The sequence below is a fragment of the Camelus ferus genome, chromosome 10 (genome assembly GCF_009834535.1).
Source record: "Camelus ferus isolate YT-003-E chromosome 10, BCGSAC_Cfer_1.0, whole genome shotgun sequence".
Classification (NCBI taxonomy): domain Eukaryota; kingdom Metazoa; phylum Chordata; class Mammalia; order Artiodactyla; family Camelidae; genus Camelus; species Camelus ferus.
Genome location: NC_045705.1, coordinates 65528542 through 65544031, shown reverse-complemented (window position 1 = coordinate 65544031; position 15490 = coordinate 65528542). Strand labels below are relative to the sequence as shown.

Below are 15490 nucleotides of genomic sequence, written 5' to 3'. Positions count from 1 at the left end.
CTGCAGAGAAAGCAGCCCCAGGATTTAGCACCTACCCCACTGCTCCCGCACGAGTCAAGGGGGTCGATGTCGCTGGCCTGACACATGACCTCCAGAAGATGGAGGAACGGGCACAGAGAACTCAGAACAGAAAGAAACTGAGGTGGGGGGGGGTGGTGAGGCCAGAAAAGCAGCAGAATTCCTGGAAGCTGCAGCACCCCACCTCCTCTGCCTGGCACCCCAAACCAGGCCAGAGTAAGAATAGCAGCCACAAGTACCTCTGAGGCTTCCTAAGTGCCTGGAGCTGTGTTAAATACTTTAAGGACATTATCTTATTTCATCCTGGTAGGTAGACCCATTTTGCAAACAGGGAAACTGAAGCACGGAGGTCTCCCGGCCACTTCAAGGTGGAGCCTGTCTGCCCCCAAAGCCAGAGTTTAACTGCTGTTCCTGCCTCCCAACTCACAACCACGCCCTCTCCCCACACCAAAGCGGCAGCGCTGAGAGAACCACCAACCCCTTACTTCACAGAGGGAAAACTGAGGCCCAGAGAGAGGAATGCTATTAGACAAATACTGGGGTTTAGGGCAAGTTAAGGATGGGCCATCTCAAACATTTTGGGCTATGAAGAGAGAGACTCCAACTAAGGGGCTCAGGAGAGGGCCCCCTGCACCACCCCTTGGTCTACGCGGGGGGGCTCCCATCTAGGTTCCCATAAGAAGCCCAGCCTCCTCCCAAGAGAAGTCTTACCTGAGCTCAGGGGTTACCTACAGCATAAGTCCCAGCTCAGCGAGCGCACTTATATAGCCCCAGAGCTGCCCCGCCCCCGCGACCCTCCACCAATCAGACCCCTTTCTGGGAAGGGGTGGGGCTTCTCGCCATCACCCCTCACCTTTACATGCGGTAAACCGGGTCAGTCTCCACCACTCGCCTCCCAGCTGCGGCTCCCCAAGGCAAAAAGCTTCTCCAGAGTTTCATCACCTACAAGAGGGGTCTTCACCAGGCTAGCTGGACCCCACGGCCTGCGGACCTGGAATGCGAGTCAGGCTGCGGCGAGTGGCTGATGGGTAAGTTATAATGCAGTGAATGTGCCCTGCTGGGGAAGGGTCGCTTGGTATGTCTATGTTTGTTTTAGAACCAAGAATCCCAAAACTTGGGAACCAGAGAGGAGATTGTCTTGGCGTGAGAATTCCCAGGGGCCACATCCCCTTTTCAAGGTCCTTTAAGGGTACGGGGAGCCACTCCAGTGACTCCAAGGTTGAGGAGAAAGGCTTTGCCCAGACCACCTAACCGTTCCCCTCTTCCCTCACACACACACACACAGAAGACCTTAAGCCTTTTCCTCTTCACTGGCTCACTCTCTACAATTCTATAGGACAGTCAGCACCTGCATTACTTTCCACATATGACAGGTGACTCCCCCCCCCCTTTTTTTTTTACTGTGATAAAATATACATAACAGGGAGGGAGGCTATAGCTCAAGTAGTAGAGTGCATGCTTAGCATGCACAAGGTCCTGGGTTCAATCCCCAGCACCTCCATCAAACAAATAAGTAAATAAACCTAATTACCTCCCCCCACCCCCAAAATATGTACATAACATAAAATTTACTGCCTTAACATTTTTGAGTTCACATTTTTAAGTATCCAGTACACAATAGCTCCCCATTTGTCCTCCCTCAGCCCCTGGCAACCACCATTCTACTTTATATCTCTATGAATTTGACTACACTACGTCATATAAGTGGAATCATACAGTATTTATCTTTTTGTAGCTGGTTCATGTCACTTAGCACAACATCCTCAGGTTTCATCCATGCTGTACCATATGTCAGGATTTCCTTCTTTTTAAGGGCTGAATAATATTCCATTCTATCTATTTATTTTATGTATCTACATAAAATACATTCTGTGTATTTATTTATTATATGTGTCTATAGTTCCCTTATCCATTCATCCATCAGTGGATAATTATGTTGTTTCCATATCTTGGCTACTGTGAATCGTGCTGTGAACATGGGTGTACAAATATCTTGAGACTCTGCTTTCAATTCTTTGGGGTATATACCCAGAAGTGGAATAGCTGGATCATAGGGTAATTCTATTTCTAATTTTTTTAGGGAATGCCAAACTGTTTTCCACTGTGGTTACACCATTTTATATCCCCCCACACAGTGCACAAGTGTTCTAATTGCCCCACATCCTGGCCAATACTTGTTATTTTCTGTTTTGTTGATAGTAGCCATCCAAATGAGTGTGAGGTGGTGTCAGGTGGCTTTTCAAATATGTATTTAATAGAAATGGAGGCCCATTTAAGTTTAATAACTTGTGCTGAAAGTCCTGCCAGCGGTGGCAGCAGCTGGGGGCTCAGGTCACATGACAAACACAGTATGGCCCTAGGAAGTAGCCTTTGTGGTTCTTGTGGCCATTTTTCAGATGGGAAACTGAGGCTCAGGGCCCCAACCTCCTGACATGTGAATGAAAGACAGGAAATGTGGGCTGAGCAAGGCGAGTGGTGAGCACCAGGCCAGGCATGCAGCCCAGGTCCCCAGTCACCGGATGCAGGCTTCTCCTGTGACACCACTGCCCTTCCCAGGCTGGACAGCCAGCACCCTTCCCTGCCCTGCTCCCAGCCTCAGGCCTTGGCTCTGGCCACTGCCAGGGTGGACTTTCACTTCTACGGATGACCCCTCCTTTCCTGTGTCTCTCAGTCTCTCTTGATCTCTGGGTCTCTCTCGTCTGAGTCTTTCTGTTCCTTGGGTCTTGGTGTCCCTGTGTCTCTAACCTCTGTGGGTTTCGTGGTTTCTCTGTGGCAATCTCCCCTGCTCCACAAGGCTGGCAAGGACTTCCCTGAACACCTGCCTCCACCAGACCACCCTGCTGTGTGTGTGTGGTTCCCCTTGTGTGTTTGTTATCAGCCTCCCCCAAAGAAGAAGCTATCTCCACAGCAAGCCCCCAAACATGTTCCTAAAGAGGCTATGATCGAATCATCTCCTTATAACCACCCCATGAAGTGGTGCTACGATTAGCCTCCTTTTACAAGCAGAAATAACTGAAACACAGAGTTCGGGTTGTTTCTGAGAGGGTAAGTAACTTACTGCCAGCCACACAGCGCGAGTGTGGAGAGCCGTGAGTCCGCCTGGCTGCCTGGCCCCAGGCCCCACATTGAAGCACAAGCTATCTGGTCCAGCCCTGTTTCTGGATGGAGCCTGGTGTGGAGAAGCAGTTCAGTGAACTGTAAGTGAATCCCCTAGACCAGCTGTGTATCTGACCTCGCTCCCTCCCCACCGTACGTCGGGCTAGAGATCAGTTAGGGGTACAGAAAAGCCTGATAGCAGATGTATCACCTTAATCCTGGGTGGATTCAGGCCATTCCTTTCAAGGACAGCCTTGGGCATCTGACATTCTCCATCTCGGGGAATTTTTTTTAACATTTTTTGTAAACGTTTTATTTTGAAAGAACTTAGACTCACACAGATGTTGCTAAAAAGGATGGAAAGTGTCTGTGTCTCCTCCACCCAGCTTCCCCCAATGGTAACATCTTACCTAACCATAGTTTAATGAGGAAATAATTAGAACCAGGAAATTGACATTGATACAGCAAAATTACAGAACTTACTCAGATTTCAGTTTTTAAAAGTACTCACTTTTACATTTTTTTTAAATTCGGTGTCTCCTTCTATAAATTTTATCACATGCAATCTTCGTGTAATGACCACCTCAATCAGGATACAGAGCGGTTCCATCACCCTCAAGGAAGCCCCTTATGTTAGCCCTGTAGAGTCACACCCTCTTCCCCACCTTTGCCCCTGGCAACCATTAATCTCTTCTCTATAATTGTATCTTGTTAAGAATATTATACAAATGGAATTATACAGTATGTGACCTTCTGAGACTGGCTGTTTCACTCAACATAATGCCCTTGAGCCCCATCCAGGTTGTTGCATGTATAAATAGCTCATTTTTTTTTATTACCAATTATTTTCATTACCAAGTAATATTCCATAGTATGGAATGCATTGTTTCCAGTATGGGCTATTACAAATAAAGCTAATGTGACCATTCCTGTACAGGCTTTTATATGGATATAAGTTTTTAATTTCTCTAGAGTCAAAACCTAGGAGAAGTCATATGGTAAATGTATCTTTAACTTCATAAGAGACCGCCAAATTGTCTCCCCTAAAAAATATATTGAAGTCACTTCTTGCCCCCCCACTTACCTGGGAATGTAATGTTATTTGGAAGAAGGGTTGTGGCAGATATAATCAAATTGAGTTGAGGTCATACTCTGCTCCATTCGGGTGGGTCCTAATCCAATATGACTGGTGTCCTTAGGAGAAGAAGAGACCCAGAGACAGACACATACAGAGAGAACTAGACACGGACACAGGGAAGACAGCCACAGGAGGTGCAGGCAGAGATTGGAGGGGCGCAGCTGGAAGGCAAGAACCGAAAGGGTTGCCGGCCCCACCAGAAGCTAAGAGAGTAAGGAAGGCCCCCTGCTTCCTTGATTTTGGATTTCTGGCCTCCAGAACTGTGAAGGATAACAACTTTCTGTTGTTTTAAGCCCCCTGGTTTGTGGTACTTTGTTATATGGCAGCCCTAAGACACTTGTGCATTTTCCATCCACGCATCTTCTCAGGTGAAGTGTCTGATGAAGTTTGTTGCCTGTTTGTTAATTGGATTATTTGTTTTTCTTACTGTCGAGTTTAGAGAGTTCATACAAGATCTTCCTCAACTTATAATGGGGTTAGGTCCCAATAAAACAGCTGTCTGGGTACAGAGTGGTGGTGAGTGTGTTGACTGTTTCCCCGTGCTGGCTGTGGCCCGCTGCTGCTGCGCAGCATCACGTGAGAGTATCACAGCGCATGTCACCAACCTGGACAAAATTCAGAACTCGGAGGATGGTTTCTACCGAATGCCTATCACTTTGGCACTATCATAAAGTCAAAAAAGCCATTAAGTTGAACCATTGTAAGTCGGGGACCATCTATATATTCTAGACAAAAACCTTTGTCACATACATGATTTACAAATATTTTCTCCCAAACTCTAGCTCATCTTTTCATTGTCTTCACATTGTCTTTCACAGAGCAACTCTTTCATCTTGATGACGTACAATTATCAGGTTTTTGGTACGGATTGTGGGAAGAAATTCAAAGGCAGGATTCTTCCATCCCTGAAGGCCTCAAGAAGCCCCAGAGAGCAGACAAAAACCAGAGAGGAGAGGCAGCCAAGGGGAGGCCACTGTAGAAGAAGGAGCCAGAGGCCTGGGGCTTCCAGGCGGCCCTGGCTGGCTGCGTAGGAGGCTAAGTGAGGGCAGAGAGGCCCGGGGGAGGGAGGAGCAGGAGACGGGAGATGGAGATGAAGACGAGCCCTGAGAGGGCATGGCCAGAGGGTTGCCATAGATCATGGATCCCAGAGGCCCGGGGCAGCCACCCTTCCAGCCTGGTTCTGGGCCTCTTTCCTCTGTACACACTTCCTGATTGGCTTCCTAAACTGGAGTGGAATCCTCTATTGCACTGGCTTTAAATCCCTCCAGCAGCTCCAAAGGCTCTCCCAGTCCTGGGAGAGCTCCTCCGAATCCACACTTGTACCTCCGGGTGCCTCCACGAACCTGTTCCTTCCTCACTTTCCCCATCTACTGACCAATAGTTGCTCAAAAATAACAAGAAGAAGAAACCAACAGTCGTTGTTTCTAAGTAAACTTTTTACTGCAGGATGGCAGCCATGCCCGTAAGTGCACAGATCAGAAGTGAGTGGCTTGGTGAATTTGCGGTCAGGTGAAGAAAGCATGTCACAGCTGCCCCTTACACCCTCTCCCAGGCTCCAGTCCTCCCCCAAGCCCAAAGTTAGTCACCATTCTGGACTGTGTCATCATAGGTTAGTTGTGTCTGTTTCAGAACTTGGTGTAAACAGAAGCCTGCGGTACGTCTGCTTTGGATACGTTTGTCACGTGCTGCTTCCCCCCCATCGCTCGGTAGCGTTCTCTTAGATGAGTATTTGAAAGTATTTCTACCTTTCTTCTTGCTCCCAACGTCCAATTTATCACTGAATCTTGTGGATTCTGGTTCGAAAATCTCTCCCTAATCCATGCCGACCTCTCCTCCCCACTGTCTCCTCCCCTATCAAGACAGCCGCCTCACCTGCCTGGACCACCATATCACTCCCTAAACAGTCTCCTGACTCCCTGTGCTCTGGGCCCTCTCTAGAGCTGGAATGACCTTTTAAAAACAGTCCTCTTAATAAAATGCAAACTTTAAAACTTCGGTACTTATTTGATCACTGTCTGCAATCCATTTGCTTCCTTGTTTACTTATTTCATGTGTCCTTCCCACCAGGTCAGTGCCTTCAGAACAGGGGTCTCATCAGCCTTGTCAGTTCCGAGACCCCCAGCCCTGACTCAGAGCCTGCTGTGTAAACATGTTGCTTACATTTGGTGGATGGATAAATGAAGGCCCCTGCTCATCTCTGCAGCCGCATCCCTGGTCCTGCCCCTCCATCACCATCCTCCGGCTTCTTTTAGTTCTGTCAGCCCCATCCCCTACCATCCCTGACCCTCGTGCCACTGGGCCCTTGTACATGCTGCCCCTTCCCAACAGGACAAGATGTCCTTCCTTCTGGGAAGATGCTTCTCCCTATGCTGTGTGTGCTTACCCACGTGGCTTGCTTCAGTCAATAGAATTTGAGCAGCAATGGTTTATGCCACATTCGAGCAGAAGCTTTAAGAGTGCCAAGATGGCTCTGCCCTTGCCGTTTTCCATCTGCCCCTGGCCAGGTATTCCCCAGGTAGTGGCAGCCTCTCTAGCCCAGCGTCAGGAGTAAAGAAGACATGGAGCAGATCAAAAGCCAAACTGAAAAGGACATGTACTGTGAATAAGAAATGATCTTTTGTTTTTGAAAGCCACTGAGATTTTGGAGTCGTGTATTATTGTACAGGATCTCTATTTGCTGCTGTCACAGATTACCACAAACTCAGTGGCTTAAAACAATACAAATCTATTCTCTTATAATTCTGGAGGTCAGAAGTCCAAGTTCGGTCTCATGCTGCTAAAATCAAGGTGTCAGCAAGATTTCATTCCTTCTGGAGGCTACCTGCATTCCCTGGCTTGTGGCCTCCTTTCTCCATCTCCAAAGACAGCAAGCATAGTGTCTTGTGACTCTGACCCTCCTCCACTTTTAAGGACCCTTGTGATTACATTGGGCCCACCTGGATAACTCAGGCTAACCTCCCCATCGCAAGACCCTTAACCTAATCACATCTGCAAAGTCCCTTTTGCCATGTGAGATGTTCATGGGTTCCAGGAATTGGGATGCAGACATCTTTGGGAGGTTGCTATTCTGCCTACCACATTTATCATGGCATAATTTATAATGCGCTAATATACTATTTACAAAATAACACTATTTTGTGCTGGAGGCACACCTCATTTTATTGCACCTCACGGAGATTGCATTTTTTACAAATTGAATGTGTGTAGCAACCCTGTGTCAAGCAAGTCTATCGGCACCATTTTCCAACAGCATTTGCTCACTTCGTGTCTGTGTATCACGTTTTGGTAACTCTTGGCAATATTTCAAACTTTTTCATTGTTATATTTGTTATGGTGATCTGTGATTGGTGATTTTTGATGTTACTGTTACAAAAAGATTATGACTCACTGAAGGCTCAGAAGATGGTTAGCACTTTTTAGCAATAAAATATTTTTCAATTAAGTTTTTTTTTAGACATAATGCTATTGCATACTTAATGGACTACAGTCCGTGTAAACATAACTTTTACATGCACTGGAAAACAAAAAAATTTGTGACTTGCTTTATTGTGATGTTCACTTTATTGCGATGGTCTGGATCAGAACACACAGTATTTCTGAGGCATGCCTGTATTTATAAAAGATACATATAAAACATCAGGATATAAAATCTTTGGAAGTACAAGGATAGAAAAAATATCAGGTAAATACTTACTAATAGTGGGAATAGCTGTATTAGTACCAAAAAAAATAAAATAAAATAAATTTCAGGCTAAACGCATTACTAGAGAGAAAGAGGGTGCTTACATAGTAATTTTAAAAATATATAGCAATTTTTAATTTATTTACTCTTAAAAATAAAGTCAACAATGGAGAGAACCACGGAGGAAAACAGACAAATAACAATCTTATTTGTAGATCTGATGGCACAGGCAGGCAAAAAAATTAGCAAGGAAATAAAAGATATTAAGTATATGTTGGGGGACACTTAGTGACAGGCCGGTGACGTGGGTTAGTAAGAATTTACCGAAGACAAGGGATAGTTTAAGAACAAAGGAAAAGTTTAATAGGTTCACTGCTACAGGCTACAGTGGGCCACACAGGCAAGAGGAACTGTGTGTTCACCCAGTGTGAACACACACGGTCTTTTATTGGGGAAGGGGCTTCAAACACAAAGGGACAGAGGAACAGATTTCTGATTGGCTATAAGTGAGGTAAGGGCACCAGCAGGCACTGCAGAATATGGTTAACAAGTTTCACCTAGTGGACAGTATGAAGCACTGCACCTAAATGCAGAAAGGCATATGCAGAACATTTTCCAATAAATAGATCAAATTCTAGATCATGTAGCAACTCAACTAATTTCAAAAAGTGCAAATCATTCAGTCTTTTTTTTTTCCCCCACAGTACAATTAAGTTAAACGTTGCTAACAAACAGCTAAATAGAAAAAAAATCCTACGTATTTTGAAATTAAGAAACATTTTATGAAATTTCTGGGTCGAGGGAAAAAAATCACAATGTTAATTAGAAAATGGATTATAGATTTGTGTTGTTTTAGCCTGCAGTCATAATGAACTAGTTGGAGGATTCAGCTAATAATTCTTAGAAAAGTATGACCTCAAATGCATATATTAGAAAATAAAGGATGAGCGCTAATGTGCTAAGCTCTGCCTTTTAAAGTTACAAAGGAAAAGCAGAAAGACTTCCAGAGAGCTGAGGACCAGAGGGCTGCCTATGTCCCCATCTCCCAGTGCTTCCTTCCCAAACAAATTGGAACAAGAGTGGGAAATAAAACTGCCAAAACCACAGCCTCAGCATAACTTGAAAGCAGAGACCGGCCAAACTTCAGAATAACTAAATAAAAAGAAAGCACAGCAAATCGCGGTGCCATCCTTTTGCTCTGTGACCCCACCATTCCCTGCCACCAGGCTTTGGCCAAAAAAAAAAACGAGGAAGAGAGAAGAGGGGCGCCATGGATGAGGGCCCAAGGTCGATCTAGAACCTCCATCAGGAAGACTACATCCTTCCGCTGTCTGAAAATAACGGGAAAATATCCTGGGAAATCAGTTTAGATTCCAGGAAAGGGACTTAAAAGTACATGGGATTTGAAGGGTCTGTCTTCAAAATGCGTAAGTTCTCGTAAAGGAAAAAAAAGCCAAATGATCAAAAGAGTCCTTGGGCAATTGAGTGATGAAGGAGAAAAAGCTGAAGGGAAAAATTTAGGGTTTTGCAAAATAAAAGAGAAATAAAAACACTGGAGGATGCAAACCCCTCCCCCCCCACCAAATAAACAAAATCCACCAAAGCATCTGGACTTTGCTATATTGACATAGGTGTGTGCCATAGAGCTAGGGATCTTTTAAACACCCCAATATTACAAAAAGAAAGAAGAAAAAGGTTAATAGATCCATTTGGAATTATTATTAAAACCAAAAAATTATCAGAAAATAAAACCCAACACTTACCAACTGAAGAAACTTCCCCCGGAGAAAAAACAACCATGAATCTAAAGAAACAAAATATCCACAAGGAATTAATCATATATTAGGTCACAAAGAAATGATCAGTAAGCTGAATAAAATGGAAATATTATAAACAATATTCTCTGCATACAATGTAATAAAATGAGATTTTATTAACAAAGACAAAAAAGGAATTAGGTGAAAAACTGGAATACAAAAGTTTAAAAAATAATGATGATAGAAATACTACGTATCAGACTCTATGAGATACATTTAAAAAAATTAGAGGACCATTCATGGCACTAAACACTTTTATCATTAAAAAGAAAAGAATGGCAAGAAATGAATTTAATTCCCAGCTCTAAGAAAACCAGAAAAAGAACAATGAAGTAAACCAAAAGAAAGCACAAAGAGGAAAAGGATAAAGATGAAAACAGATTAATGCAGTAGAGAACAGAAATTAGACCTGAATTTTTGAAAAAATTAACAAACTGACAAACCACTAGCTTATTTGTTTAAGAAAAAAGGGAGAACACACATATACAGTCAATAAAGGACGAGAGGAAACTAACTATTGGAACAAGAAGTTCTTTAAATCTAAAGATCAGTTTTCAGAATGGCAGAGTGAGAAGCTCAGTTGAAACTGAAACAACTATTTAACTAGAAAAAAAATTTTAAGTTAATTTATTTAGATTCTGGAGATCACCCTAAAGACATATCCAGCAAACACGGAAGCGTTCACTAAGGAGGTCTTGGTAGGAACAGTGAGAGTCTGGCATTTGAGTCACCACCCACTCCTTTTTCCTTCTTCCCCGTCTCCTTTCTGTCTTATGGAAGCTTCACTCCAGGCTGGGCAGCCAAGAAAACAGGGGGCTCCCTCTCCCACTCTCATTTCCCAGTGTACAGCTAAGTGTTCACTTCAGGGTGGGCAGGCCATCAAGGTTTCTCATCCCCTCATTATGGAAGCTCTATTCCAGGCAGGTGCAGCAAAAGAGGACTGGACATCTTCCCCCCCCCCCCCCCCCCCCCGCCCCATTCAACTCACACTTGCAGACAAGAAGCTTGACAGGCCTAAAATACTAGATCCCCCTGGCTTACGCCCAACTCTCTCCTACGACAGAGATTCTATGCCAGGAGGAAAAAGTCAAGAAGACCAGGGGCCACCATCTACTCCCATCAGCTTGTAGAACAGGGGTGTCACCCATGGATAATAGGCTGTTTGCCCCACCACCAGTTTCTGTAAGGAAGGTCAGAGGTTCTGCCCAGGTGAGGGCAGGCTGTAAAGATAGAGAACACCATAGCCATGCCTGGAGGAAGTAACTTTATTTGAAACAATGTCTATTAGCATTATTGAACAAAACAGTATCTTCACTGGGAGTAATTAAGAGGCTACTCCTTGATACTTGTAGCAACATGTAGAACAGCAGGGCAACCAGGAATTTAAGAGAAGGAATCACAGAAAGAGACAGGCAGGAAGAGCCCTCCTAGCATCAGTCTACCCTGAGGGTGGGGAAGGCTGTGCCCACCTTCCAGGCTGCATCCACCCAGGTGCAACCAGAGCAGAACATGGGGCAGTTGAAAACATTCCCCAAGCCACATACAGACCTATCAACACAGGGCAGAAGCCTCGCCAACACAGGGCCTTTAAGTACAATCTCTGACCAAACACTAGCTGAAAAATACACCCCCCACCCCCGCCTCCCCTCCCAACCCTGCTGGCTCAGGGGCAACTTCTGGGAAGCCAAGCCTAAAAATAAAATCACATGTAGATATAGAAAAAGCATTTGACAAAATCCAACACCCACTCATGATTTAAAAAAATAAACAAAACTCTCAGCAAACTAGGAATAGAAGGAAACATTTTGAACTTGATGAAGAATATCTACAAGAAACACTACAGCCAACATCATAATCGTGAGAAATGCAAAGCCTTCCTACTATAATCATGAACAAGGCAAGGATGTCCCCTCTCACCGCTGCTTTTCACCATTGTACTGGAAGTCCTAGCTAATACAATAAGACAAGAAAAGGAAATAAAAGGGATACAGAGTGGGAAAGAAGAAATCAAACTGTCTTTGTTCACAGGTGACATGATTGTTTATGTAGAAAATTTGAAGGAATTAACAAAAATATTTCTGGAGCTAACAAGGAATTATAGCAAGTTTACAGGATACAGTGTTAATATACAAAAGTCAACTGCTTTCCTATATACCAGCAATAAACAAATGGAATTTGAAATTAAAAGCACTAAACTCTTTACATTAATATCCTCAAAATGACATACTTAGGTATAAATCTAACACAATATGCACAAGATCTATATGAGGAAAACTACAAAACTCTGATGAAAGAAATCAAAGAAGAGATCTTCCCAACTTGATCTATAGATTTGATGCAATTCCAGTTAAAATCCCAGCAAGGTATTTTGTGGATATCAACAACCTGATTCTAAAGTTCACATGGAGAGGGGGGACAGTATAGCTCAGTGGTAGAGCACGTGCTTAGCATCTATGAGGTCCTGGGTTCAATCCCCAGTACCACCATTAAAATAAATAAATAAATAAACCTAATTACCCCCCCCAAAAACCCCAAAGAATAAATAAATAAAAACTAGGGGGGAAAAAAAGCTCAAAAAAATTAAATAAAGTTCATATGGAGAGGCAAAAGATCCAGAATAGCCAGCAAAATATTGAAGGAGAAGAACAAAGTTGGAGGATTGACACTCCCTGATTCCAAACCTTACTAAAAATCTACAGTAATCAAGACAGTGTAGTATGAGCAAAAGAACAGAAAAGAGATCACTGGGACAGAATAGAGAGCCCAAAATAAACTCACATAAATAAACTCAACTTTGACAAAGGAGCAAACGCAATATAGTGGAGAAAAGATAGTCTTTTCAACAAACGGTGCTGGGAAAACTGGACATCCACATGAAAAAAAATCAATCTAGACATAGACCTTATACCCCTCACAAAAACTAATTGGAAATGGATCATAGTCCTAAATGTAAAACACAAAACTAATCCTCCTAGAAGATAACATTGGAGAAAATCTAGATAACCTTGGGTTTGGCCATGACCTTTTCCTCCCAGTTTTATTGAGATATAAGTGACATATAATGTTGTATTAGTTAAAGTATAAGGCTATGATTTTTTAAATACCGCACCAAGGCATGACCCATGAAAAAAATAACCGATAAACTAGACTTCATTAAAATAAAAACTTCGGGCTCTGCAAAAGACAATGTCAAGAGGATGAAAAGATAAGCCACAGACTGGGAGAAAATATTTGCAAAAGATATATCTGATAAATGACTGCTATTCAAAATACTCAAAGAACTCTTAAAACTCAACAATAAGAAAACAAAAAGCCCAATTAAAAAATGGGCCAAAGACCTTAACAGACATTTCATGAAAGAAAATATACAGATGGCAAATATGCACATGAAAAAATGCTCCACATTATAGGTCATAAGGAAATGCAAATTAAAACAACAATAAGATACCACTATACACTTATTAGAATAGCAAAAGTCCAGGAAACTGACAACACCAAATGCTGGCGAGGATGTAGAGCAACAGGAATTCTCATTTACTGCTGGTGGGAATGCAAAATGGTACAGCCACTATGGAAGGCAGTTTGGCAGTTTCTTACAAAACTAATCATACTCTTACCATAAAGTCTGGTAATTGAACTCTTTGGTACTTACCAAAGGAGTTGAAAATTTATGTCCACACAAAAACCTGCACACAAATATGTATATCAGCTTCATATATAATTGCCAAAAACAAAAAGCTACCAAGGTGTCCTTCAATAGGTGAATGGATAAACAAAACTATGGTATAGCCATAAAATAGAATACTATTCAGTGATAAAAAGTAATGAGCCATTGTGATGGTTAATTTTTTAATTGAACTATAGTTAATTTACAATATTGCGTTAGTTTCAGGTGTACAGCAAAGTGATTCAGATATATATATGGCAAAACTATAGAGACAGTAAAAAGATCAGTGTTGCCAGGGGTTCTGGGGGAGGCAGAGGAAGGATGAACAGGTGAAGCACAGGACTTTTAGGATGGTGAAACTATTCTGTATGAAACTGTAATGGTGGACACATGACATTATGCATTAATGAAAACCCAGGTTGCCGTACATTTTTGTTGAAGATTATGGCATCTTTGTGTTCCCTTAATATAGATTATGGACTATAGTTAATAATAAGATACCAATATTGGACCATCAGTTGTAACAAGTATACTACACTAATGCATGATATTAATAATAGAAGAAACTGTGAGCTGGGATGGAGGTGTGGGGGTAGATACATTGAAACCTCTGTCCAATCTGCTGTATTAGTCTGTAAATCTAGAACTGTATCCAAAAAGCCTGTTAACTGTTGGAAAAAAATCTCACAAGGAAACGCCCAGGTCCATATGGCTTCACTGGTGAACTCTTACCAAACAGTTAAAGAAGAGTTAGTACAAAACCTTCACAAAGATTTCCAAAAATACTTCCCATCTCATTCTATCAGATCATTATTACCCTGACATGAATAGATCCCCCTGCCAAAAAAAACCCTCAACAAAATAGTCACAAACTGGATTTGGCAATATATAAAAAGGATTATACAAGGGGAAATTATCCTAGGAATACAAGGTTAGTTTAACATTAAAAGCCAACCAATTTAACACACATTAATTTTAAAAAGAGGAAAAATGTTCATCTCAATGAACACAGAGAAAAGCATTTCAAAATTCTACATCCTTCATAATAAAAACACTCAACAAATGAGGAATAGAAGAGAACTTCCTCAACTAGATACATGACATTTTGAAAAACTCACAGCTACCATCATACATAATAGTGACAGTCTGAATGTTTTCCCCTAAGGCCAGGAACAAAGCAAAGATTCTGTTCTCACCACTTTTATTCAATGTTGTATTGAAGATTCTACCAGAGTAATTAGCCAAGAAAAAGAAATAAAGGATTTCTAGGCTGAGAAGAAAGAAGTAAAGCTAACTTTATTTGTAAGTAACATGATCTTGTATATAGACAATCCTAAGGAATCCACTAAAAAAATTTAGAGCTAACTAATGACTTCTTTTCTCATTTGCAGGATGTAAGAGCAATATGAACAAATTTACTGTATTTCATACACTAGCAATGAACAATGCAAAAATGAAATTAAGAAAATTCCATTTACAGTGGCATCAAAAATGAAAATATTTAGAAATAAATTTAAAAAAATGCAAAATGTGTACACTGAAAAACTAGAAAACAATACTGAAAGAAATTAAGGATCTAAATAAATGGAAAGACATCCCATGTTTATGGATCAGAAGACTTAATTGATTTTCAGATTCAACACGATCCGTATTAAAGTCATAACTTCCTTTATTTCAGAAATTGATACAGTGATCCTAAAATTTATGTGGATATGCAAGGGACGCAGAATAGTCAAAACAATCTTGAAAGAAGAGAGAGAAAGAGAACAAAGTTGGATGATTTATACTTCCTGGCTTCAAAACTTACTACAAAGCTATAATAATCAAGACTGTGTGGAACCAGCATTAAGATAGACAAATGGTATAGCTCAAGTGGTAGAGCACATGCCCAGCATACACAAGGTCCTGGGTTCAATCCCCAGCAATGCCACTAAATAAATAATTAAATAAATAGACCTAATTACTCCCCCCTTAAAAAAAAAAAAAAAGACAGATGACTGCATAAAGAAGATGTGGTATATGTACTTAATGGAATACTACTCAGCCATAAAAAGAATAAAATAATGCCATTT

The 15490-nt window shown here is 41.9% G+C and overlaps 1 protein-coding gene across 13 annotated transcripts in view; it reads right to left on the bottom strand.

The window, feature by feature from the left end:
• The window catches only part of SPDYC (speedy/RINGO cell cycle regulator family member C), a 35571-nt gene that overhangs the window by 1953 nt on the left and 18128 nt on the right, over nucleotides 1-15490 (bottom strand). For 9 of the 13 annotated variants that reach the window (XM_032489777.1, XM_032489774.1, XM_032489776.1 and 6 more), the window contains one exon: nucleotides 9698-9738. In XM_032489777.1, coding sequence (XP_032345668.1) covers nucleotides 9698-9734 — 37 coding nt within the window. In that variant the 5' untranslated portion in view covers nucleotides 9735-9738. Of the gene's footprint in view, nucleotides 1-871; nucleotides 1525-3076; nucleotides 3188-4198; nucleotides 5040-7946; nucleotides 7962-9697; nucleotides 9739-15490 lie in introns of those variants that run through there. The other 4 variants (XM_032489779.1, XM_032489781.1, XM_032489782.1 and 1 more) reach the window with 4 other exon arrangements.